At 50.7% G+C, this 18,769-nt stretch overlaps 1 protein-coding gene across 1 annotated transcript in view; it reads left to right on the top strand.

Moving 5' to 3' along the window:
- The first annotated feature begins 9,246 nt into the window (after positions 1–9,246).
- stc2a (stanniocalcin 2a) overlaps positions 9,247–18,769 on the top strand; it is an 11,142-nt gene continuing 1,619 nt past the window's right edge. The window contains exons 1-4 of the mRNA XM_064325338.1: positions 9,247–9,566; positions 13,369–13,511; positions 14,538–14,749; positions 16,998–18,769. The exon at positions 16,998–18,769 is cut by the window's right edge and continues 1,619 nt beyond it. Of these exons, the coding sequence (XP_064181408.1) occupies positions 9,410–9,566; positions 13,369–13,511; positions 14,538–14,749; positions 16,998–17,334 (849 nt within the window). The 5' untranslated portion in view covers positions 9,247–9,409 and the 3' untranslated portion in view covers positions 17,335–18,769. The remainder of the gene's footprint in view (positions 9,567–13,368; positions 13,512–14,537; positions 14,750–16,997) is intronic.

Here is an 18,769-nt window from a genome sequence, read left to right as displayed (position 1 = left end):
GGAGGGGAGGTCAGGGGTCAAATACACTCTGGGAAGTCCATTATCCCCCAGCAACAGGGTCAATCAATCACTTCTGTCCACAGAAGAGGGGGCGGGGTGTCGGGGTGGGGTGAGTCAGGGTAGGAGGAAGTGGGCTATCCCATAACTGCTGAACAAAAGGACTGACATCCGATCCCCCCCCCCCCCGGGCCACCTCCCAACCCCCTACAGCCATTTAGGTCCCATGTAAAGGGACGTAGGGGATATTCTAATCTCCCCTCCCCCCCCCAACCCCTTGCAATGCTTTAGGCAGGGTCAGAGAGGACGGCATTCGCTCTGCCCAGCCGTGAGTCACGATCGCCGTGGAGACAGCCCTTCAGTCACACACACACTTCGGGAATCTCTTTTCAGTCAAAATCACCATGGAGACACTCAGACGCCCTTTCAGTCTCACACACACACACAATGGAGACACTCCCTCAGTCACATAGACTATAGAGACGTGCTTTCCGTCACATGCACTATGGAAAAACTATGTCAGTCACACACACAATGGAGATACTGTGTCAGTCACGTAGACTATGGAGGAACCCCCTCAGCTACATAGACTATAGAGACACATAGACCACATAGCAGTTCCCAAGCTCGGTCCTGGGGGACCGCCTGTGCACGCTGATTTTCGTTCCAACCTCAGTTCGAATCCCAGAATTTTAATAAACTCGTTTATTTTTCTTAATGAGGTGCTTTTCGTGTTCAGAGGGATCATTTACCCTCTCAAGCCATATTTTATGTCACAATAAATATCTACGGATGCCATCAGGGCTTGCCATGGACTTTCTGGCTCACCAGACACTGGGGCTAGCGGTTTTCTGAGGTCGTTAGCCGCTCAGCATTTTCACCATATTTCACTTGGTAATTATTGTCCTAAACCGGAATTATGTAAACAGAAGTAAAGAGGTGAATCAACAGACTGAGAGAAGTTCTTTCCTCATTTTTTCCTTAAAACGTATTAACACAACGCAGGTTCAGCTCAGTATCATTTGCTTTGTCTTTGAATTCCTCATTATATGGGACTTCTATTCTTTGGGCATCCATGGCTATATTTCTGACGCAATGTAGCTTAAAAGGGTAAATAACCCCTCTAAACACGAAAAGCATCTAATTAAGTAAAATTAACAGCTTGTTAAAATACTGAAATACACTATCGAGACACTGCATCAGTAATAATGCCTCTCCCCATCTCTCTCTCAAACACACACACACACACAGAAACACACACACACACACAAAGCATGCAGCACACACACACACACACTCCTTGTCACACACACCATGGTGAATAAGAGCTGCTCAAGCCTGCTCCACCCCTAAGTATACATTTGCCAGTGGACAACATATCATTTTGTTCGCAGTTAAACGCAAATTTTATGTTGCCAGTGCGCCACACTTCGTAGAAGACTAAATTAAATTCATGTACGCCTTAAATATTATATTTTTACATGTAATGAAAAAAGCTGCACATGCTAAATGTGTTGCCATAAAAGCGTAATATTATACATTATCAGACCTCTGATCTGCCATCCATGGTCCCAATAGTGCACTTTTGAGTCAAAAGCGTTCCCATAAACCACCAGACTACCCGCAGGAAAGAGAGATCCTGAGATGCTGTGACAGCACCTCTGGGGGGCGGGGCAGGGCAGTGGTTTAGGAGCTGGGCCCGTAGCACATAGGGACCGGCGCAGTGGTTTAGGAACTGGGCCCGTGGCACAAAGGGCCCGGGTTTGATTCACAGGTGAGGCGCTGCTTCTGGTCCCCTAGAGCAAGGCACTTAACCTGAAACGCTTCAGGTGAAATATTCGACCGCGTAAACGGATCGTATGTGAAAACGCGCTTTGTGTTTCAGTCTCTCTGGAGTCTCACCGATGTTGTAGCTCGTCATGTTTAAAGTTTTAAATAAAGTTTTATTTAGGCTAGGTCAGAGTAACGTTTACCATGTGAGCTGGAGTTAACGCATTCATAACTATGAATAACTGCACAAAGTGAGTATCGTACCTTATCGGACCTGTGTTTAGTTACTCCAGTGACCTCTCATATGCACTTCTTGTACGTCTCTTTGGATGAAGCACCTGCCATGCAAGTGTACGGGGGTCCTCTAAACTACGGAGAAGGAGCCTGGGCGGAGGCTATGCCGTGATGTCACTCCCCGACCGGCGCGCGAGAGTCATGTGACTCCGTTCACGTGGGAAGATGGGGCGACCTGGGAGGCCCCGACCCCCCCCCCCCACAGGCGCGCTTCTCCGAACCATGTCAATTAACGGCGGAACCTTCGGCCGCGCTTAGAGGCTGGATGTGGGTCACGGGAGACACGGCCTCAATTAACCAAAAAAAGTAAACAAGCGCTGGCAGCGCCGGGCCGCGGATCGACCGAGAGCTCGGGCGCTCCCCACAATACCGCCATTCATCTCTAATGAGCGGGGCGAGCGGGGCGAGCGTGTCATCGCCCCGCCCCCATCGTCGCGGGCCGCCCCGGAGGATAAACTTAGTGCCTCCGGGTGCCGCGCTACTGGATCAGCCGGACGGCAGCGCAAACCGCGATCCGTGGCCCACCTTACGCAACGAACCGGCTCGCTCCAGTCAGGGGGGGGGGGGCGGACTCTCCTTTGTCTCCCTGCTCCGTCCAGATTCGGTCCATTTAAAAGCGGCCCCACATGCGGAATGACATCACCGCCGTCCCGAGGGACAGTGCACCCAAGGTAAGGGGGCCGGAGGGCGGTTTTCGGACGGCAGGCCTGCTCCAGTCCCGTTATCAGAGAACCCTTTGTTGAGTGGTGGGAGTGGTGTTGCCAATAATGAGACAGCACCCTGTCCCGCTCCACACTGCACCCGTCCGTCCCACTGCACCTGTCGTCCACGCTGCACCCTCGTCCACCTGCCGCACTCCACTGCACCCGTCCCGCTCCACACACTGCACCCTGTCCCGCTCCACGCTGCACCCCGTCCCGCTCCACGCCGCACCCTGTCCCGCTCCACACTGCACCCCGTCCTGCTCCACGCTGCACCCCGTCCCGCTCCACACACTGCACCCCGTCCCGCTCCACGCTGCACCCCGTCCCGCTCCACTGCACCCTGTCCTGCTCCACACTGCACCCGTCCTGCTCCACGCTGCACCCTGTCCTGCTCCACGCTGCACCCTGTCCTGCTCCAACTGCACCCTGTCCGCTCCACACTGCACCCCGTCCTGCTCCACGCTGCACCCCGTCCTGCTCCACACTGCACCCTGTCCCCCTCCACACTGCACCCTGTCTCGCTCCACACAGCCAGCCACAAAACTCATATAAATCCCACGGTGCAGAAACTCTGTAACAGCACGTTGTCTGGGCCGCCTCACAGAACCCTGAGGCCTTAAATGAGCACATTCTCTGGACTGAAAACTGACCAATAAAAAAGCGAGTAGGGTAAGGGAGGACTTTTTTCAAAAACACTGAGGGGCAAAGAGTGTTTCACACAAAGAGAGAAGTCGGGGGGGGGGTGACTAAAGCTGTTCAGGTAGGTGTGCTGCCCCTGTCTCCACTCCCTACCCCCATCACCCCCCCCCAACATGACCCACTTTCACACGGCTGCACTGCTGGATGGATATGGATAGAAGGATGGTGGAAAGAGTAGATGGATGATGGATGGATGAATGGATGGACAGATAGAGCATGGAAGTTTTTTAGCAGTGTAATCCAAACTTGACTTTTAATTTTTGACTGTACGGTGGGGTAACATCGTAAAACACACACATTATAAACATTCAGCCCACCCCACCACACCACCACCACCAATGGCCATCACTTATGGAACAATTATTACCGAAAATAAAACAGCAGCTATAAATATCAGCGTTTATTGGGGGGACAGAGTGAACGTGCGGACAGGAGCTAATTCAAGCGGCACGTCAAAGCCAATGCACTTACAGGAAACCCACCCCACAATCATTTTTCAGAGCTGGAAATGACATCACTTGCATCTTCAGTAAGAGTGATGCATGATGGGAAGTCTCCGTATAGCCGCTGGGTGTCCTAGATCACTTCCCAGCATGATCTGACTCATGACTCACAGCAAAAGATTCCCGTCAACCTGGAGGTCTGAGGAGGAGCAATCTTCCCAGAATGCTTTTATTGCAGGAACCACAGAGCAAGATCACCTTATGCAAAGTAGCCAATAACAGTGATGGGCAGTTTTTGTTTTCTCACCCTTGTAGTGTAAAGATGAAAAGTGTTTTTCTTTTCTTTTTATTAATTTCTTTCTGATAAGAGTGCGCACCATTTAAATTTGAAGTTTTGTCATGGGGTGACTGTTGTTTTTTTTAAATGCCTCTGGCCTCAGTTTGTTTTTTTACTTTCAAAAGTGTTTGAAGAATGTATAATCAATAGAGATAATTTCACATCCAATAGCTAACGGCCCCTGGCAGGCAGATATGGAAGGTCTGGGGACAACTTTGAGAGGAAACTCACTCAGCACTTTACATGAGGCGAGGAAGGAAACCTGGACAGCAGGGGGGTGCAGTGGTTAGGGAACTGGGCTGGCAACACTGAGGCTGCAGGTTTGACTCCCACTGGGGCACTGTCACTGTATCCTTGAGCCAAACAGCCAACCTGGATTGCTTCAGGGGGGAAAAAATCCAGTAGTACAAACATGTATGTAAAGAACGTAAGCCGCGAACGTAAATCCGTGCTGGATGCAGACACGCAACGTAACATGAAATCTCACTCACGCGCTGCTAGCGGCATGACAGCTGCCCACTCTCCACTCACACCCGCGCCTTTAAATAAACCGCGAGCCAGCGCCGTATTTCATCCGGAGGGAAGAGCATTTTCATTACCCAACTCCTGCGCCTTTTTTCTCTCTTTTTTTGGGACAGTGCTGATTTATGACGTGGTCTGTGTTTGAGTACGGAGAGAACACAGGGTTCTGCGGCCGGACTGTAAACTTCGCCGTTCCCAGGTGTCTGTTTTAGCGGGGAAAGCAGGCTCGCGGCTTAAAGGGGCACGCGGGGCCCTCTGTCTTCTGTGTCTTATGTAAAAAGGTCAGACGTATGTGGCACCACAATGTCAAACCAAATATAGGTTAAAAGAAGCACTATAATCAAAACATTCTTGTCACATTTCTGGAAAATGATAAATTGAAAGATAGTTTCTTGGCCGGGTCGTGTGTAAAAGGTTTATGCCAAAAATAAGAGCGTAAATGGAAGAGATCGTAAAAAACAGCTATACATAGAACATGCCTATAGCTTTTGTATAACGACGAACGTGGAATCTGTGATGTAGGGTACTTTCATGCTACATCCACAGGCAACTAGAGCCTTTTACGGTTCTTTCTTAGCAGCGTGCGCGCTTCCAGGTCGGCTTAAATAATGAAAATAAAATGAAATTATGTTTTTGGTCTTCATAACGGGGTATTTCAAAATAAAGACCGATATAGGAAAAAAATAAACTATTGTTTGTTTTTCATGTGACATCTTTTGAGTTAAACTGACAAACATGGTTCTGTTTTTAAATTGATACAGACCAAAAACAGATTTACTTCCTGCACTTAATTTCATCCGAGATTTGCACGAAGAATATAGCATGAGAATAACGGGGTGGTTTCATATGAAATCACTTAACGGTAACACAATGGGTTTATTATCATAGTTGACAGTACCACCGCATGATATTCAGATCTCTAAACCAACACCCACAAGGTATATTAAAAAGAAATAGCGTCATATCGTGGATTTTGATTCTGCTCTTTGCATTTTATGTCGAATTAAATGCACTCTCGTCAGAGAAATGAACTGATGGTGTGACCGATTTCCTCAGCGCGTGGGTTAACGATTTATTTCGTGGAAAATGCGCGCGCAACGAATTTCTCGCTCAGATCGTCCTATTATTGTTACGTATTATTCGGTTCTTGATATACGGGCTATAGTAGGTTTGTAGCCCATTCAAGAGGCTGAAGACACCCCGTCAATAATGACAACATGCTCGTTCTTATGCCCCGTTGGACTGCGTTTTTATAAAATACATATATAACTGTGTCCAGTAATTGTACAGTCCGTGCTGCCGCATAGGCTGCAAATACATGTTCTGAGATTTCAAAAGTACTAAATATAAGCTTACATCGTCCACGATTCGCTCGGAGCTCCAGCAGTCTGCGGTGAAACGCGCCATTTACACGCCTGTGGTCTACTGGTCCACGCTGATTGGACTCGACCGAGGGTGTGTTCGGCGCGTGGGCTGGCTTTTTACAGACATCGATTCAATTAAAGGGCATTCCAAACTGCGAAACAGATAAAGGTTTCACTATCCCTCGCCGAAAAGTGAAAAGACGGACCTATGCAACATTTTTTAGGTTAAGTCGCCCACCAACCCCCCCCCCCCCCCTTACACACACACACACACACACGCTTCTGCAGTTCGCTTGACAAATGACCGCGCTTAGCGGTATTTCGGCAAGATTATCCCGCAGGTGTAGAGAAGTTATTTCAGGAATGCGGACGATCGCAATTCATTTTCAGAAACGCTCCTGGAATAAAATGAAAGCACATTTTATTGAAAACCACGGTACAAAAAAAGACCGTTGAAGCAATAATGAAATTCATAGCAACTCAGTTACGTTATAAAACATTAGCATATAGGCTTATCAGATATAGCACTAAACATTTCCTGCTGCATCGCCTTTATTTTTGGCGTACGGACGAGAGTAAGCAGAAAAGAATGTAATGGAAAAAGTTTGTCCTATACTCTAGTACGCTACAAGTTTCCCATACTGTTACTGCCCGCAGTCTCACGCGAAACACGTACGTCGAAGCATTTATCTGGCGCTCCACGCTAGGAAAGCGCGCGCGCGCGCTGCGATTCATTGTTTCACAGATGTGGTCAGTGTCGCACGAGTCATTACCCACACACAACGGAGTCCAAATTAAATCAGCAAACAGTCAACGTTTCCCTGAAAGAAAACGACATCTGAACTGGATTCGCAAAACATCGGTGTATTCTAAGAGGCGATGGCTTACGTGGTCACGTATGTCATCTGTTTCTAATTTCCCACAAATTACCAAGAGAATTAAATATTTCGAATCTGTTTATACACATAAGGGTCGTGGAAAGTTTTTTCACGTGAACTTTACCATCCAAGTACAACATGCAAAAATATAAAAGCACGCACACACACATATACAAACACACCTCAACTGAAATGTCATTTATCTTTTACCCCACTTTACACATGAATTTCCAGTTCTACCCAACCTCTCCATCTGTGAAGTAATTCAGTCAGCACGCTCAGTTTCAGGATGACAGCTTCGTGGTTTGAGTGACATCAAACCATGAGTGTTGCTTTATCAACTGAAGCCCCTTATAATGTATTTACTACATTCAGCTGAGAGATTAATGAGCACTAGGGCGTTATTTAAATCTGACATATGGCACTCTTTTACAGAACCCTTACACAAATCTCAGGCGACAGTGGCTTTGAACAGTATCAGAATCATACATACAGGATGAATTTGCGCTGCTGAATTCGGGAGCGACACCACAACCGAACGCAAACTACCGTCCCAGTGAGTGTGTGGTAGCCTATAATGGCTGTCACGTGGATGTACACCCCTATGTGCGGAACAGCTGCAAAGATTTAGGAGGTGGCGGTGGTGCGGGCTGAATGATGCAATCCATGCCAACCGTTACCACTATTACACCCCTCCCCCCCCCCCCCTTTAAGTGAACTTGACGTACACTTATACCACGCGGATAACGAGCTGAGATGAGACGTATCTCTATTGCTCAGAGCCCTTCTTTAATTGCCTTTATGGACCGCCACACAGGGAAGGCGCGCGGGCAGTGCTCGACGGGCTTTTTGCATCTTGTAAAAAAAATAAAAATTTAAAGAATAAAATAAAACTAAATGAACCAAAAGCCGACGAACATTAGGTGACTAGTTTCGGCCATTACCGGGATAGAGGGACATTTCACAAAGCAGAGGGAGCATTTCTCCGCACGCGACCGCTCCTGGTCGCGTGTCCGTCCGAGCACCGCGTCCCCACCTTCGGCTGCACAGTAATTACATTTTTATTTAATGAGTCAATCAACACCTACAGAGACACGGTTCATCTGAGGCGCGCAGGGCAGGAGCTGCTCCAGGGCGCAGATCTTCAGATCTTTCAAAATTTACACTAATGTTTTATTGACAACATAAGGACTAAACAAAATGTCACTGTCATTAGCAAGACAATAAATAAATAAATAAATAAACATGCATGGAACGCTTCCTTGTATTTGTCAGTGGGAGAGAGGTTGGAAGTCTCATCCCTATTTATTTGAATTATTTCAGTACATTTTCCTTCTGCACTGTTTACGCACATAGCGCTTGTATTTTAACTTTGGAAAGCATTCCAGTATCATTTTTGAAATTACAGCTCTAACAGATGATCTATTAATGGGCGCTTCTGACACATGGCCCGAATGTAAGGTTGCCAGTTTAGATGTTTAGCTTGGCAGGTGATCTGCCAGGTGGTCTCTTAAGACAGCAGACTCCCGCAAATGCATTTTTTTCCCCCACTGGGCAGGCGCAAAATTTCCCGGTGAAACTGCACCTCTGTTCGGCGTCACAAAGCTAGGGAGCTGCGTCTCCGGTGCGCTCGCGCAGAGGAGAGCGCGAGGGAACTGTGGAGTTCTGATGCGACCGTGAGACGTACTGCCCAGAAAGCATCGACAGCGTAACTCTCCTGCTACCCGTTTCACTCCCTGCTTCCAGTTTTACTCCCGTTGTTTCAGTCCAGTGTTTCTCTTGGATTCAGAAAACTTTTCTCTTCCCTCAATAAAGCCTGGCAGCCGTCTAAAACTAGGCTATGCCACTGCACTGTAGCGAGTCTCTCTCACGCCCTCCCTCGCAGCTGGCTGGTTGAGTCAAACGGAATGATAATATAATGGGATTATAAAGATGGGCTCACATTTTAGAGCACACGTGCAGTAACGCCGAGTCTATGCATTACATATATAATTAGCATTCTTTCGATTTTTAGGACTCTTATACACTGGTTATATAGTTAAAGGCTTCAAACCCAAACATTTGTCAGGTAAACCGCCGCCTACACATGTACGCTTTACAACTTAAGTTTGTAGCAAGCAGAGAGAACTTTCACTACGGACACGCCTCTCAACCTTGGACGTGATGCCTGTGTTTGTGATTGGTCGGGAACCACGAATGACAACACCTGCTTAACTCCTTCATCAAAAATGACACCAGAGCTTCAGGAAATATAGGCAGCATCCACCCCGTTTCAACGCTCACTCATGAGCGCTACCCACAGCAGCGATTACAACACTGTTGCTACATTAATCCAAGAGACAACCGGCGTGCTAAAATAGAAAAATAAACAGTCGTCCGTTGACATTGTAGATTAGATCCAATGTCATTGCAACCAGCAATGTTGGTGAGATTTGCAATAGCGCTCTTGGTGCTTTCAGTTTTTGAGCAAGTAGTGGGGACGGATATGATCGATTTTCACGAAAACCCACAAGAAAAACCGGCAAGCCAGAAAGGACGTCTTTCCTTACAAAACACAGGTAAGTGAACGGACCGGCAGCCGGCGGACGATGTACTCCGAGGCGACATTGCCGGTCACTCCACAGAACATCCACCGCTTGCTGATGAAATCGGCGACCGGCTAGCTACACAGCCTACTGTATGCACGTGCTCTCTAGCACAGAAGGGGCTTTGGGGGGTTCGCTGTGGAACACACTTATTGCCTGTCCACTCCACTGTATAAATCGCTACTTCTTTTCACACACACGGAGGAATGTGGACGCAGCGTGTCTGGCAGACGACATTACCTTTTCCGATTAAAAAGAAAGCCGATGCCTGGTAAATACACGCGGACAGAAATCCAATATCTTAGTAAACTATTAATAGAACGGCGCAAGGTAGGCTAGGTAATGTATACGGTCGCACCTCTTAAAGCTGTTTGCGTGTGTTTACTCCGTCTAGTGAATTCCTTTCAGGATATTGAGGGTGAAAGTTAGCCTGTATGTGACCGTAGCCTATAAATCATACCATGCAGACACGCAAGTGTCAATGGTGAAAAACCTCATTAGAATGCATTTTAAATAAATACATGTGAAAAATGAAATCGACTGGGATTAATACTAAACCGATACAGTAACTGTGACAGTGTGTTTTACATTTCTTGGATTCGGGTGCAACAATTAGCAAACTTTAAATTATTCTCCGTGAGGTTAGCACGTAGTTGTGGACACAAGTAGAGTAATGCAGAATGATGCAATATCCCTGTGGAATACTGACGAGGTGACAGGATTCGAGCCGTCATCTGTGGACTACGGCGAGGTCCCATTTTGGTCTCACGCCGAATCCCTTAAGTCACTGAAAAAAATGAATAAATCAATGAATAAATCAAATAAATTTAAAAAAAAAGAATGCTTATTAAACACAACCAAACCTTGGCACACAACGTGCACGCGAAAACAACGTTCACTCCGAATTATCACCAGAAAATAAAAGAGACCGTTCGTTATGCAGTTTTACACAGAAGAATCTCTCAGCCCGTCACAACGCTGTGAAATTCAATGCACGTTGCGGCCGGCTCGTGCGATCCAAGCACATTCCCACACAAATGCCAACACAAGCACTGCAGCCAGGCGGCTCGCTTTCCCCGAGAGCGCGCGAAACGAAGTTCGACCCCGTGTTGTCACAGAAGCGCTTTCTGTTGTCGACCGGGATTTCTCAAATCGATACAGATGTTCTACAGTGGAATATGTTACGAGGCGTTGGAATTGACAGATGTTAGGTCTCAGAATGGAAAAGAACTGAACTACTCATCTCGAACCAGCAATTCAGAACGCCGGTTTATACAGGAAAGTGAACGATACGCGTGATTTGTTTGGTCTGATCGTGTATTTTTTGCCCATATAGTAAGGTCATTCTGTGTAATGGAATATTACAAAAAAAGAAAACCGGTTCGTCTGCTACCATCTGATAAGTCACCCACAAAGTTTACTGAATGTAATGAGTTAATCCGTACACTCCGTCGCCGGAGAGATGGTTCAGCCGGCCCCATTCATGCTGTATGCTCGGCCACCAACCACTGCAGCGCTAGACTTCGCTGCGATCGCGCGAATTGGAGACGTTTGGACGTAATGAGGTAAAATGCTGGTGGTCGCGTTGCATTTGACCGGCTGTACTGCTTGTTAGTTAAATGTTCTCTTTAGGAAGTACCGCGTAAGCCTTCAGGCAGAATTCCGTTCTTGATATGATATCCTTTTCCCCATACATCTAGGCCGAACTACTTTCATTTTCTCTCTCTCGAGAAATACTGCAAATTCCAAGTCGTAACAATATTCCACTAACGGGATAATATCACCAAACAGGCACTTTCGAGTCTTTTTTCTGGCTGGAGTAGTCTGCAAACAGTATTCTAACCCCTGGCAGCGCTGTTGAAACCACCTACAAAAAATGGAAAGTATTTGGGCCCTAGCATTCTGGAACATGTGCTCCGGTCGGACCGTAAATCTGTAACTAATGGGTTATCGTTATCTATCGTGTGCATGAATCACTTGTGTAAACGCAGAGCAGATGGTCTTTCGCCTTGCGAATGCTGCTGCACCCACCACGCGCTTAAATCCAGAGTTAAAAATAGACACCAGTACTGAAAGGGGGCACCCCAAAGGTGCGCGAGCCTCCTCGCCTCAAACCTCCACCGCCACCCCCCCCCCCCCAAACCCGACGCCTCTGGCCCCCTTTCGTAGAACACAGTCGTATATCAAGTTCATGTGTTGGCTATTAATCTATTCTGTGTAACTTCACTTTGTAAGGCATATGACATAGTGACCTCTGACCATCTCTGCGTGCACAGACAACGGCTTTTAAAGTGAAACCATACAGAGCGATTTAAAATGTTCCATCCCAATTTTAGAGGGATGGGAGAAAAAAAAATAAAAACACTGTGTTACAGATTGTATCCTTAATTTGAGACTGGAGGCATTTCACACTGCTGACTGGGGATGCCAGATAGTATTCGAATGCGTTTATGTTACACTAATCAACATCATACCTTTGCAAGGGAAAAAAAACCCCCCAAAAAAAACCTGTTGATTATGTAATAGTGAGAACATATTCTGTACATTTCCCTCCCACCTGCAATGCACCACTGTGCTCTCCTGCGGGGCATTGCAGCGGAATTCTGTCGCAGAGTGACACTCAACTGCCCCTCTCATCACGCCCGCCCGTCGTGCCCCCCCCCCCCCCCCAGCTCTCGTTTTTGGCTTCGGGAAAAAAAAAAAAAAGTGTCGCTCTCGTGTATCTCCACGGGTGCGAGGTGTAGATAATCGCCGGGTGCCCCACATACGTCCATCGTCCCAGTTCTCCTTCGCGCCTCCGTATCGCGAACCTTTTTTTCTCTCCCTTGCCAGTCAGATTCGAGAGAGAGAGAGAGAGAGAGAGAGAGCGCGCGCCGGCACGATGAGCCTCGCTCAGACGCAGACCCGAGCAGCACCGCCGCTCAAAGCCGTCTCTCCACCAGCGCACGTTCTGCGTCACGTTCAGCCGACAGCGTGCGACAACAGCGACGGCGAACGGAAACGTACTTTCAGAATTCACAACACTGGCTTGATGAGAGTAGCTTTACTCGTTTAGTTTAAACTGCAATTACATAAGGTTCAGACGGATTAGGCTGTAACTGCAGGAGGGGGGGGGTGGGGGGACCAGCGTTTCTCTTGCTGGTCCCAAATTCCTGCACGGTAACCACTTTGTCACCAGACGCCCAGCAGCGGTTTCTGGCGGAGCGGTCCGTACATCTGGCCCGTCTCCGGGCGATTGCGACAGCGGACGGCGATTCGTGGCCCATAGTCACCCCCCCCCCCCCCCATCATAATGTAGGTCAGCTGCGGCCCCGGGGAGACGGCCATTAAATCATCGCAGCTGTACGGCCAGCGAGCCAGTGAGCCGGATTCTGCTGGAGGCCTCGGGCCTGACCGCGGGACACCTGAGACGGAGGTGTTCCGCGGGTGCATCGACGGCCCGTATCCACCCCAGAAAACATCCCGGCGGATTTTTGCAGAGAGCAGGTCGCCTTCCAAACTCTGACCACTGGCTTGGGGCAATGTGGTAAACTTAGAACTACACTCCCGGCCTTCAAAACCGTACGACTGTGGTACTGTTTGTTATGGAGTAAAAAGAATGTGCGGGTTCAAGTGATGGATCTTTGAAAAGTCTTTGATGTTGTTGTTCCGCATGGAGAGAGAGAGCGGGCTGGCGGGGCAGGGTCGGTGTCGGGTGACGGGGGGGGGGGGCATGTTTCAGTGTGTGTAACGGAAACGAGCGGGGGCCCCCGCCCCCCTCCCTCTGTGGTTCCAGCCGAGATCCAGCACTGCCTGGTGAGCGCAGGCGACGTGGGCTGCGGCGTGTTCGAGTGCTTCGAGAACAACTCCTGCGAGATCCAGGGCCTGCAGGAGATCTGCATGACCTTCCTGCACAACGCCGGCAAGTTCGACTCGCAGGTACTCGCACCACCCCCACCCCCACCCCCCCCCTCGCAGGTACGCCATGCTCCACCCCCACCCCCACCCCCCTCACAGGTACACCACGCGCTCCCCCCCCACCCCACTCACAGGTACACCACACAGCCCCCCCTCGCTCTGGCCCACCCACCTCACAGGTAGGCGGTAGGGCAGGGAGGGCAGGCAGGGAGGTAGGGCAGGGTGGAGCAGGGGAGGGAGGGGCAGGGTAGGAGCAGGAGGGGTGGCAGGCAGAGAGGGAGGCAGGCAGGGCAGGGCAGGGAGGGTAGGAGGAGCAGGCAGGCAGGGTAGACAGGAGGTAGGCAGGAGAGGGGTAGGGAGGAGCAGAGGGCAGGGCAGGAGGAGCAGGGGAGGGTAGGGGCAGGGTGGAGGAGCGGGCAGGCGGGGTAGGGCAGGAGAGGGTAGGCAGGGGAGGGCAGGAGAGGGTAGGGCAGGGCAGGGGCGGAGGGTAGGAGGGACAGGGCAGGGCAGGTGGAGCAGGGGGTAGGGGCAGGGAGGGTAGGGTAGGAGCAGAGGGGCAGGTAGGAGCAGGGAGGTAGGGCGGGTGAGCAGGAGAGGTAGGCAGGGTAGGAGCAGGGGAGGGTAGGTAGGGCAGGTAGGCAGGTGAGCAGGAGAGGGGAGGGAGGGCAGTTTAGAGCGGGTAGGCAGGGTAGGTGTCACGTGGAGTCTGAGCACGCTGGGACGGCTTGCGAAGCGCGACAGAGCGGCACTGTGTGCCTCCGCCTGAGCCGGGGAGGGCACCAGTGGGTTTAAGGTCCGCCGCTCTGCGCCAGATTTCGCTCGCCAAAAAAACGACTCCGCTTCACTGCCACGTGTCCCCGGCCGCCTGTGGGCTGGGCGCGTGACGGGCGGTGACGTAGAAATAATAACAATCAAATAAAAAAGTTTTTTTTAAAATAAGAAAGTCCTGTTGGTGTGAACGGCTGGCAGCTGGGTGCTGGCGCCCGGCCCGCGCCCCGCCAAGGCTGAAGGCGGGCGTGTGCCCCTGTGTCTGTGTGGTCCGCGCAGGGGAAGTCCTTCATCAAAGACGCGCTCAAGTGCATGGCCCACGGCCTGCGCCACAAGTTCAGCTGCGTCAGCCGCAAGTGCCTGGCCGTCAAGGACATGGTGTCCCAGCTGCAGCGCGAGTGCTACCTCAAGCACAACCTCTGCGCCGCCGCCAAGGACAACGTCAACGTCATGGTGGAGATGATCCACTTCCAGAACCTCTTCCCCAAGGGGTGAGTACCCGCCCCGGAACCCACAGCACTGCAGGACCTTCTCATCTCAGCCAGGGCCCTCAAAACACTGCTGCTCACTCTACATCTAACTATTAACCCCCCCACCCCACCCCTCCCCTATGGGACCTTTTTATTCCAGCCAGGGCCCTCAAAACACTGCTGCTCACTCTACATCTAACTATTCACCCCCCCACCCCACCCCTCCCCTCCCGTATGGGACCTTCTCATCCCAACCAGGGCCCTCAAAACACTGCTGCTCACTCTACATCTAACTCTTTACCCCCCCTGCCCTCCTGCCCCATCCACACAAAAAAAAAACCAGTCCAGTGCAGAGCTGATGTCAACCGACCAAACGGCAGAGTGCTGCTGCGTGCTCCAGCAGGTCTGAACCCAGAGCCCTTTATTCCGCAGAACAGGCCGGATTAGATGTACCTTCGGCGTGACGCTAATTAAGCCCTCATTCGCCCGGCGCTCGCACGCCATTGGACGCGGCGCGTAGGCCGGGGGAACGCCCGAAGCCGTTCGGCATTTCAGGTTTCGCCCCAGAGAGCGCGAAGCGCTAGCGAAGGGGGGGCGAAGCCGACGCCGCGGGACCCTGGCGAACAAACGCAGGGGCGGTGAGGAGGAACAACGCTAGCCGAAAAAAGCGCCCGGAGACATTCCGAATCTGGCACGGCCACGGGACAAGAGAGGGAGAGGAGGAGGAGAGGGAGAGGAGGAGGAGAGGGAGAGGGAGAGGAGGAGGAGAGGGAGAGGAGGAGGAAGGGGCACTGCCGGTACATGTTCTGCACCCGCCCTCTAGGTTAATTAGCTTTATGTAACCGACGGGTTTGCGGCGAGTTCTGTCCTCGGTCTCAGCTCAGAATGCGTAACGCATAACGGCGCCCAACAGAAAGGCCTACACACGTCTGTAAAGTTCAGACTATTATGATTATTATTATTGACACTGGCAGTATTTGGCAGAACTCGTGTCTCCCGCTGCGGTTGAATGAGACGTTGTGCTGTGCTATTTAAGCTGGGGGGGGAGGGGAGGCGTGTTCCTGGCTACGCGTGTCGCTCTTCCCCATCAGTGATGTCACCTCTCTGCTGCTCTGGTCTGAGCCTTCAAAGCCACTGGCAGCTCAGGCTGAGTGAGCAGTGAGCTAGGCACTGTGGGGGGGGGGAGGGCAGTGTGAGTGAGCAGTGAGCTAGGCACTGTGGGGGGTGGGGGGGTTAACGTCTGTGTGTCTGTCTGATCTCGCGTGTGTCTGTGGTTCTGAACGGGCACGTGTCTGTGGTTTTGACCAGGTGTGCATCTGTGGCTTTTACTGGGTGTGTGTCTGTAGTTCTGTCCGGTCTTGCCTTTGGTTCTGACCAATCATGTCTGTGGTTCTAAACGGCTGTGTGTCTGTCGTTCTGAACAAGCATGTCTGTGTTTCTGACTGGGTATGTCTGTGGTTCTAAACAGCCATGTGTCTGTGGTTCTGACTGGGCCTGGCTGCCTAACCAATCATGTGTCTGTAGTTCTGACCAATCATGTGTGTGTGGTCCTGCTTGTGTCTGTGGTTCCGACCAATCATGTCTGTGGTTCTGATTGCCATGTGTCTGTGGTTCTGACTGGGTGTGTGTCTTTGGTTCTGAGCGAGTGTGTCTGTGGTTCTGATGGGATGTGTCTGTAGTTCTGAGCGAGTGTGTCTGTGGTTCTGACGGGGTGTGTCTGTGGTTCTAAGTGGGCGTGTGTCTGTGGTTCTGACGGGGCGTGTCTGTGGTTCTGAGTGGGCGTGTCTGTGGTTCTGATGGGATGTGTCTGTAGTTCTGAGCGAGTGTGTCTGTGGTTCTGACGGGGCGTGTCTGTGGTTCTAAGTGGGCGTGTGTCTGTGGTTCTGACGGGGCGTGTCTGTGGTTCTGAGTGGGTGTGTCTGTGGTTCTCACGGGGTGTGTCTGTAGTTCTGAGCGAGCGTGTCTGTGGCTCTGAGTGGGTGTGTGTCTGTGGTTCTGAGTGGGTGTGTCTGTGGTTCTGACGGGGTGTGTCTGTAGTTCTGACCCGGCGTGTCTGTGGTTCTGAGTGGGCATGTGTCTGTGGTTCTGAGTGGGTGTGTCTGTGGTTCTGAGCGGGTGTGTCTGTGGTTCTGAAGGGGTGTGTCTGTGGTTCTGAGTGGGCGTGTCTGTGGTTCTGAGTGGGTGTGTCTGTGGTTCTGAGTGGGCATGTGTCTGTGGTTCTGACGGGCCGTGTCTGTGGTTCTGACCCGGCGTGTCTGTGGTTCTGCAGGCCGTACGTGGAGCTGGTGAACATCCTGCTGGGCTGTGGGGAGGAGGTGAAGGAGGCCATCAGCAGGAGCGTGCGGCTGCAGTGCGAGCAGAACTGGGGCGCCCTCTGCGAGACCCTCAGCTTCTGCTCCACCCTCACCCCCGCCCCGGACCGTCGCCACGGCGCCCCCCCGCACCCAGACGCCGAGCACCCCAAGATCCTGCGGCAAGCGGACAAAGACAAGCCAGGCAAGGGCCCCCACCACCACCGGGGGCGCGGCGCGGGACACCGCCGCCCCGGGCCAGACGGGGGCGCCACTGAGCAGGAGGACCCCGAGACCAGCGACATCAGGAGGTGAAAGAGCGGAGGCCACTGCCCCCCCCCACTACCCCCCCCTTCGCCCCCCCGCCCCGACAGCACCAACCTCTCTCTCCCCATCCAGCAGACTGCCTCTCAACCACCGCTGACTGACACACAGCCCAAACAGACAGACAGAGCGGGGCGGAAGGACAACCTCTCCTGGCCCCCCCTCCCCCCTCCACCTGTCCTGCCCCCACCCCACAGATTCCTCTCCTCAGTCATTCCAACACTCTAAAAACAATAACTTTGCAGGGTATGTGTGGTGTAGCACATTTTCTTACTCAAAGGCCAGATTGTTTGTCGTTGTTGTTATTATTGCTGTTATTATTATTATAATTATTATTGTTATTATTACAACTGTTAGATTTTTATGCTGAAATAACATTTTTCAGATCTGCCCAATAATTGATTACAAGATTACAATTTTAAAATATATATTTATTTTCTTCTTGTTGCAATGTTTTACACATACATACACATGTACTATTAGTACATATATCCATATATATGTACATATATGCATATACAGTATATATATATATATATGTATGTATATATATATATATATATATATATATATAAATTAAACACATCACGTACAAGTAAATACTTAAGAATAAGCTTCCCCATGAATTTCTGTTGAAATAGTACATCTTGAACTGTAGATATGTAACATACATTGTTTTTATTTGTTTGATGATGGAGGAGGTGTTTGTATTATAATTCTGGATACTTGATAATTAAATACAAACTGTACAGGATTGAAGTTCTGGCACATATGATATTGTAATGCTTGATAGTTATGGCGTTAATATCAGATTTGTACATTTGATATGGTCGGCTTAGTTCCTGACGGGATGGCGGTATCTTGTGTCACATCACTAGCTTTCTCCTTCAACTGCAGAACTTCACGTACAAAGCAATGTACCGTATCCAACCAGTAGGGGGCGAGATGTTCCTGCGTCCTCCGTGTCGCTCAGTTATGTGTGAGTTATAGGCCGGAAACCGGCCCTACGCAAGTACGCAAACGCAAATGACAACGGCAGGCCGACACTGCAGACACACAGCTCAGCTGCGCATACTCAACGGCAGGCCGACGCCCTGCAGACACACAGCTCAGCTGCGCATACTCAACGGCAGGCCGACGCACTGCAGACACACAGCTCAGCTGCGCATACTCAACGGCAGGCCGACACTGCAGACACACAGCTCAGCTGCGCATACTCAACGGCAGGCCGACGCCCTGCAGACACACAGCTCAGCTGCGCATACTCAACGGCAGGCCGACACTGCAGACACACAGCTCAGCTGCGCATACTCAACGGCAGGCCGACGCACTGCAGACACACAGCTCAGCTGCGCATACTCAACGGCAGGCCGACGCACTGCAGACACACAGCTCAGCTGCGCATACTCAACGGCAGGCCGACGCA

This window comes from Anguilla rostrata, chromosome 3, assembly GCF_018555375.3.
Source record: "Anguilla rostrata isolate EN2019 chromosome 3, ASM1855537v3, whole genome shotgun sequence".
NCBI classification, from domain to species: Eukaryota; Metazoa; Chordata; class Actinopteri; order Anguilliformes; family Anguillidae; genus Anguilla; species Anguilla rostrata.
This window is presented reverse-complemented; position numbering and strand designations above follow the sequence as displayed.